Source organism: Sardina pilchardus, chromosome 10 (assembly GCF_963854185.1).
Source record: "Sardina pilchardus chromosome 10, fSarPil1.1, whole genome shotgun sequence".
NCBI classification, from domain to species: Eukaryota; Metazoa; Chordata; class Actinopteri; order Clupeiformes; family Clupeidae; genus Sardina; species Sardina pilchardus.
In genome coordinates this window covers 6,417,087-6,425,552 of record NC_085003.1, presented here as the reverse complement: position 1 = coordinate 6,425,552, position 8,466 = coordinate 6,417,087, and the positions used below count along the sequence as shown (strand labels likewise).

Sequence of the window (8,466 nt, the reverse complement as noted above, 5' to 3'; positions counted from 1 at the left end):
TGCTGCCATGAAATGAAAAAAATTCAATAGCCGCCATTTTGAAAATAAAATGTGTGAAATCTGTTAACCCAACCCACATAATTGTGGTATCACCAGAAAGCCCGGGATGTCCTCTTGAGAGTACAAAAGGATTTGAATAGTTGGCATGAATGGTATTTCATTTATAAGACTCAGACTGATGTCCCCTACAGAGGACAAAAATGAATGGCCGGGTCTCAGGAGGATATTGCTGTATTCAAGTGCATTACAGTGTATTGTCTACTGCTGTTCTGGAGAAACTGTGACAGTGCATTTTACCATAATGCATACAGTAGTAGTGTGTGTGTGTGTGTGTGTGTGTTTAATGATGGATAACTCTCTAGATCCATATTAAACGGTCACATTTGTCACTTATTGGCACATTTTTGCCCTATACTCATTACTTGACGATTTGGCTGTCAAAGTTCACTCCCATATCTGTTACCCAGGGCCTGGAACTGACCTTGCTCTTGGAGAGTGTAAGAACTAGGTTACCTTCTGTTCATCATCCGTCGGCCTATTCATGTCACTGGTGGGATATGTCAAGGAAGGAAGAAAAGAGGATAATTTCTGGTTTATAAAAAAAGCATGAGTGAAAGGATTGCATTTGAAGACTTGAGTCTCTTGGTTCCGGCCCAAAGCCCAGGAGGGATGTTCTGAGACTGGAAAATGTAGGTCAGACAGAGATTCAGAAACCCAACACACTCCAATCAGGCCGTATACAGACACTGCAACACCGCATCACAGAACCACATCCTACGATGCGCTTATTATCTTCTTCTGAACAGTTTTAGCAAAGTAATAATGATAATGTCATTGCACACTTTGTCGCATTTTAACAGGCCATCACAAATGGGTTAGCGTAAAGAAAAATATACAGACCAAAAGAAGTGAGATGAATATCATGCCAAACCAGATCTTAACAAATGATTTATAATTTTTCACTAATGAATGAGCTTAGCACCCACTCTATAGTGTTGGAATGTGCATGTGACCTCATGTTCACTTTCTACACAAATATTGCAGATTTCTATCCAAATAAGGTTGAAAGTGGCATCATTTATTTATAGCATCTAGTCAGAAGCCAAAACGCAAACGTGTTGATGCTTCATTCATGCACACATTATAGACAACGGATGAGGCAAAAATGTAGGTGTTGCATGCATTTCAGCTCCATCTGTTTCGCACACATTTAGTTAAATCAACAATCAGTCAGTTTACCATGGACTGTCCATGTGACCTGTTTGCCTGGTTGTGCAGGTGTATTCAGACCACACAATGGCCAATCTCTCCTCCGGCAGTGACACTGTGTCCTTGTCTGAGAAACGTTCATACTCTGCCAAGGCTACAAGTGGTTCTCTTTGAAGGGCTCATGAGATTTCCTTGAAAGTGAATACATGTCAGTGTAATGCGTGGTTATATAATGGAAGAAACATCTGCTTCTTGCTCAGCCTGTTGGAACACAATGTTTTAATTGCAGAGAGAAGCAGTTCACTAGATACAGCTCTAGTAACACACCTTTTCCATAAATGGTGTCTTTTCCAAAGATCACAATCATATTTTAGCTGCAGTGGCCAACCACAACAAACCAAGAAGGGAATATTAAGATAAAAAAAAGATTGATGGTGTGGCATTAGGTTTGGGAGAGAGGTGTGTGTGTGGTGTGTGTGTGTGAGACAGAGAGAGAGAGAGAGAGAGAGAGAGAGAGAGAGAGAGGGGGGGTATGTGTATGACTGGGCAGGCAACAGGACAGTCTGGCAGAAACGGAACAGAGGGTTTTGTTTTGATGACACTTTCCGAACATCATATTTCATTCCTCCATTACCACGGCAACGGGATGAAAAGTAGGTTGCAGGCAAGCAAATGGGGAGAGGTGAAAAGATAAACTAGAGCAGCGGAACATGAAGCACAAATACATTTTTTTTCTATCGAATTTGAAATTAGTGACCATTGTTAAGGCCTTATTGTTGGCACGCAGTATTTGTCAGAAAAATAGAGGAGCGACAGAGCAAGCACAAGTCACTCTTAAAGCCTTGTCTCTGACATACAGTGTCATGATACTGAGTGGACTCCACAGACGACCAGATTCACAGTACCTGCACAGTCACAACTGACTCACACACAAAGAGGCACTGGATGGGCAAGTTTGTGCTCCTTGTATTAAATTATTTTTGTTTGCTGCTCCAGCTAGATGGAAAGGCAAGTCAGACTATTTTTATATTCCCTGCAGCCAAGGAGGCAACTGTGCCAGATTTTGTGAACTGTCCAATGAGGATCTCCAGCTTATTTCTCAGGAACTGGACTCACTCACATATAATCACAAGAACACATATGGATGGTTAGGTTAATGGGGTTTAGAGGTCTCCCAATGTACGTAGCCTGTCAGTTTAGGTTGTACATGAGTTATGCATGGAGCTGTATACGTCACTCTGGGTCATTGAATGTCAGTCTCTTTTGAGTGTTTACGTGCTCCCCTATGCGTTCGGCATGCATAAACACCATGAAATTCACCTCCTTTGAAAGCAAGCATAGACCAGACCAGCAAAAACTATAGTTGGAAATATTTATTGAAGTAATAAGAAACTGTAAAAAGATAACAAAATTAAAATCAAAAAGTATAAAGGCATTTTCCTTCTGTATCTACGAAAAGTGACTTTACTAGTCCACAGTGTCTTTTTCCTAATTGAACTAAAATCAGTCAAATAAATATCACAATCATTTAAAACATTATACCTCATTTCTGGAAACATACTGTAGTTAATTTTACATCTCTGCTACCAAAGAAGAGGGACCAGAGATCAGAGCTTTGCAGAGAAAGTTCAAGAGCCAGACACTTCTTTACCACATTAATAGGACATATGACGTGTGGATTAAGAATCTATGAGCAGGCACAAGGTGAAAAAAAACAAAACAGAAATTCTTCATTGTTTTCAAAAAACAAATACTTAGATCAACTTTCAAGCCCTGCTTCAAGTTCAAAATGCTTTACACAGTAAAAATAAAGGAATATATGAGGAATTAAAGTGGTACTATGACTGTGTCACATCTTACAAGCTACAATTAGCTCTTGCCAAGCAGTGGTATCCAGTCAGCCAAATACTGTCACTCTGCTGGAGGAGTTTGGTTGAGAATGCATCAGATGCATGTCAAGACTATAGATATGTTCTATTCATAGATATGTATATATATTCATATATCATGTGACAGCAAAGAATCTACGCACATAGGAGAAATGTCCAGTCCAAGGAGAGGAGCTAAAAGTTCATCTGTGTGTCCTGCTCCTCATCACTCCTGCTCCGGGTCCAGGGCCTCTTCTCAGTGTGCCGAGTCGGAGTCGCTGGAGTCCAGGCTGGCCTGTGTGGGGGTGGAGGAGTGGGCGGCGCGGGCCGGGGGTCCGTGGTGCAGCGTCTGGGTGCTCCGCCGCAGGCTCTCCAGGGACTGCAGGAAGGAGCGTCGCGCGCGCTCCTCCTCCAGCGGCGAGACGCCCTCCTCCTCCACCTCGGCGATCTCGGCGAAGGTGACGGGCTGCGTCTTGAAGCGCGCCTCGCGGGGCCGGCGGGGCCGGCTGCGTCCGCGCGCGGGGCCCTTGGGCACGGGCAGCTGCTGGGGGAACTCCTCCATGGTGGAGGCCAGCAGGTGGGCGGGCAGCGCGGGGAAGCCCACCACCTCCATCTGACGGGCGGCCATGTGTGGCGGCGTGGACGCGGGGTGCGCTGGGTTCGTCGGCGACGCCAGTAGCTCCTTCTTGCAAAGAGCCTGCAGGTCTCTCTCTGTTCCCTCCTCTGTCGTAGCGGCCTTTTGGGGCTGAGTGTCCGTAGACAGCTTCACGTCAAACGGGAGAATGCAGAGGTCTGAAAAAATATCCTGGTTCGCTCTGGTGCAGCACGCTGTGTCTGTGCCGGTCTGCGCACATGTGCCTGTGGCAAAACACTGTGCTGTTGTCGTCAGTGGCTGAGCCCTCTGTGAGTCTGAGTTTTCCTCCTGGTCGCTGCTGCTGCTGCTGCTGCTGCTGCTTTTGCTGCTGCTTTTGCTGCTGCTGACTCCGAGCGCTGGGTTTTTGCGTCTGCCTGCGAGTGCTTCTGCTGCCAATGGTTCCAGCTCTCGCTTTTATAGCTGCTCACTTTCCACTAACCCCCCACCCCCCTCCCTCCCTCGCTCTGCTGGCCCCTCCTTTAACTTCAGTCACCGTTCCTGCTGCCATACCAGTCAACCACGATCAGCCCCCTTAAATAAACACCAGCCACATAGAAGGAAACCGGGGGACGGAGAGAGGGAGAGACGGAGAGAGAGAGAGGTAACATAAACACACCCACATTTTCAGAGGAATAGGTAACTGTTGGAGATAATGTATGCCTATGGTGACATTTCAAGATAAGGAATCACACAAATATGCAAAGATAAAGCACTCACATTTGCACAACAATACACCTACACACTGGGCCGTACAAGGACAGGGAAGAGTATGCACGGTTCAGACAAGGTCTCTGAAACAACATCAATTCATAATCAGTCAAGAACCTTGACTGAATTCATCACAACAGTAGACAGTGGAATCAACACCATTTCATAGCGCATATGACCCTTATTTGCTGATAGAACAAAAAATTGGATCATGGATACATGGAAGAACAAACTCAAAACTAAAAATGAATACAGCATCTCAAGGGGGAGGGGCAAGGATGAGGCTGTTGTCATGTCAACCAGAGTGAGAGTATCAACATAATCAGACTCTGTCAGAGGCTTAATTAGTGTGTCTGTCATCATCAGTATCAGCAACACCAGTGACGACCACCATTACCATCATCAATCCATATCACCATGTTACCTATGTCTATAATTATCACCAAAGGTTAGAGGCCGAACCATGTCAAACGTGGAGTGCATGTTTGCCTGCTGAGGTAAAACCTTCACCAGTCATTTTACTGCCAGGCAGAAGGGGTGACGTGATGTGAGAGGAACCGTTCCTGTTTTTGTCACGCATTCCGAGGATAACCCTGCAAGAGTGCTGGAAGGAGACCCGGGTCACCATACGTGCCAACCCTTCCCATCAGCCCTTGCGGTGAACGGGGTGTGTGCTGACGTGCCTGTGCGAATGCCGCTCCCCGTCTATTTCTGGCGCTCCGCAACAATGTCACTCCGCTCACCCTCAGGTTTGGGTGACATCACATGACACCTCGTTGCCCCCCTCGGGGCTCCCTTACTATGACCAGCCCTCACCGGATGGACCGTAATAACCGCCCTGCGCTAGTCAGTCCGGGAAGAGAGCCTGTAATGAAACCCACTCAGGTCTGCTTCATGTGCTTCATTCTAAGCCTTCCACTGGCCTCTGTTTTTATTATTCACTTGGGAGGTCATATAGACAGGTCAGGCCAGACACTGAGAGAGAGAAAGAGAGAGAGAGAGAGAGAGGCTTGTCTGCATCCTCTCTTTTATTCTCACAGTGAGGGCAAAACATTTATTTGAAATTTCTTCTCGTTTGAAAAGTGAAACTTTCTTAAATTTTAGATTGTTTACACCTAAAGTGAAATATTTCAAGCCTTTTTTTATATGTTTTTTTTTACTTAAGTATTTTGATCTTGATGATTAAAGTTCAGAACAGCTCATGTAAATCAAAAATCTAATATATCAAAATATTAGAATAAAGAAATTATAATGCAGAAATTGTGACTTGAGAGGAGATCTAATCAGATAATCAAGTACAGTAATGGTTTTCTGAGCCGTTAATCTCTCAGTCTGGGCAGGGAAATGGACTTTTCCACAATATTAAAATATTTTTTTTATATGCGCTTGTATACAGTACATCATATATTTTTTTCATATAAGCAATAATTATTACACAACTATGACACAAAAAGACATATTCTTCACTTTCATGTTGATGTTGTCAGACAGTGTGATGCATTAAGGCCAATTCCAGTCTTCCTAGACTCAAGACCATTGACAGCTGGCTCTTCCTTGATAGATGAGAGGGAGGTTTTATTGAATTAGCCTGCTAACTTTAGCAGACGTACCAAAGACAGACCTTACACTGAGCACCCCCAAGGCTTCAAGGATTTCAGCTGGTGCCGCATATAGCCTCCTGCTATAACGTGACCTCAGATCTACAGGCCATACGGCATTATGGGATCTCACCCAGAGGTGAAGCTACCGCATGGACGCTGGCCTTGCCTTAATGAATGAACCGTCTTGATTTTCACTTTCCATTCCGATTGTTACTGGGACTCAAGGTTGAGTGGCAACAGTTGCCAGAGGTAGAGTTTCATAGTTGGAGGGATTGGAGCTTGGTTGTCTCTCTTGTTATGTCACGACAGTTCCAAGGTTGCAGCGACAGTGCTGAGAGAACCTTAGATTGAAAACTGAGGTTAGTGGAAACTGTTAGGTAAGAACAGGGGTAAAGACTTCCCCTGCTGTGTACAGGCCTACGGCAATGAAGCACCACGAAAATGTCAGAACTGCTTCCTTGGTTATGGTTGTGCTCGTCTGGTGAATGTCACAACAAAACAGCTGCACACCCAAGCCCCCATCTGAGTAGCAGCATGTGATGTAAACAGAATCGAAAGTAGGTCAAAGTCAAGAACTAACAAGCTTTTCCCAAAGATTTTAGACCTATTTTAAAACGTATTTCATGTTGTTGTGACATCAGATGTATAAATAGAAGCAATATATTTGTTCTAGGAACTAGCACCATTGTACCATCAAATGCACACACTGACACATTCTTCTACAGGAGTGCAATGGTCTGCCATTTCAGCCAACATGAAAGTGAGTTGCCGAGGGGTATTGAGGTGAGTAACATAGCATGCCAAAGAGAATATCTGAAGGTGACACTAAACACACAGAGGCTTTTGAAAAGGCCTCAAAGGGGAGAGAATTGTAACAGATCTTTCGACCGAATGTGACACAAAAGTTGTGTTTACTTGTGAGAGCCAGGCCAAATAGTTGAGTGCAGTGTGGGGATCCACACATGTTTTTCTCATTGGCATGATTAGATGCCCTCTACATGACAGGACTGGAGGCAGTAAAAAATAGGTCCTTGTGGGAATAGATGATGACCCTCGGGATTTGCCACAGAAAACACCAAGGGGGTGAGAAAGCCAGTGGTATTTATAGGGAGGCTCTTCCCACGATGCGCAATCGATCTTCATAACATGTCACATTAAAAATACTCTAACACCAAGACCACATACTCCCATGTGAATTCTGATCATATCTGGGATTGTTCTATGAGCTTTCTGATGTTTGAATATGTTAAGTGACTTTTATGTTCATGGTCAAACTGTCTCATGTGTAATCCAACTTATTTATACCGCCACCAATGGTCTGATGGGATCATAACGAAGTTATTTAAAAAAAAAAAAAAAAAAAAAACATGGCTGCCCAGAGCACACTAACTTCACAGCACTGGTCTTTACACTTTAAATGTCACAAAACATTTCTGATTAGTTTATTATGCTGTCAAAAGGTATTTCCAAAAGGTTTTAATTTTGAGCTGAAAAATGGCTTCATCAATCTACTTGGTGAGCTGACCTCAAATTTAAAAGAAACATGTTCTCTGTCTTAACGTGTCTTCTCTGATTTTGAATGTATCCATCTAAATATCAATCTTTCATTGAGAGGAGCTTAATAAACAGTCAATGAAAGGCTGAATTATACTGACATCACCACTGCAAACATCATGGTCAGTGGTTGTACTGCGCGGAGTTGCCAAGCATTACAAGTGCTGTCGAGAAGAAAAGGGCAACCTTTGGGAAATTGAGATCTACTCTCAAAGGATAACAAGTATGACCGGATGAATCTGTCAGTGTGGCCCCCTGAACAGAATGCAATCACATGCAAAAGTACACAAGTGAAGCGTTCTGTACATGCCCTGTGCCTATTTTCCTAGACCCTTGAGAACAGCACCACTAAATCAAATGTGCACGTGCACGCACTCACATACACTCACACCAAACCATTATGTGTCCACTTGGCTTAACTGAGCCAGGCAGTAGCGCACTGCGCTCTGGCCTCTTGAGTCCGATGGCATTTGACAATGAGCCTGTTGTCTACACTCTGCTACTGGTCTGGGGTTGAAGACATTCTGATGTAAGGCCTGAAAGCAGATCCGGGAAGCCTGCACCCTCAGAGGACCTGTGGCTACTTTTGCACGATGACAGGTGGCCCGATTAGATACGACCACCACAGCTAACAAAGGCATGTTCTGCACGTAAACAGGGGCAAGAGAGCCACAGAGCCAGCTTTTCCCAGAAACACTAGCCCACTCTGACGGCAATCAACAACTTGTGTTCTGCAATACTGTTAACTACAGAATTTGTTATCAACAATCCCACTCGCCAGTTACCAGAATCTGAACTATTTGCATGATACCGTCTCAGATAACAAACAGTCACTCAGTGGCACAGGCAAGCTGCTTCTTGCGCAAGAGAGCTCAGTCAAGCCGTGGTTCAA

At 44.4% G+C, this 8,466-nt stretch overlaps 1 protein-coding gene across 1 annotated transcript; it reads right to left on the bottom strand.

The window, feature by feature from the left end:
* Positions 1-2,567: 2,567 nt before the first annotated feature.
* c10h11orf96 (chromosome 10 C11orf96 homolog) lies at positions 2,568-4,089 on the bottom strand. The gene has a single exon (XM_062548328.1). The coding sequence runs from the start codon at positions 3,703-3,705 to the stop codon at positions 3,334-3,336; it is 372 nt and encodes a 123-aa protein (XP_062404312.1). The 5' UTR covers positions 3,706-4,089; the 3' UTR covers positions 2,568-3,333.
* Between the last annotated feature and the right edge of the window lie 4,377 nt (positions 4,090-8,466).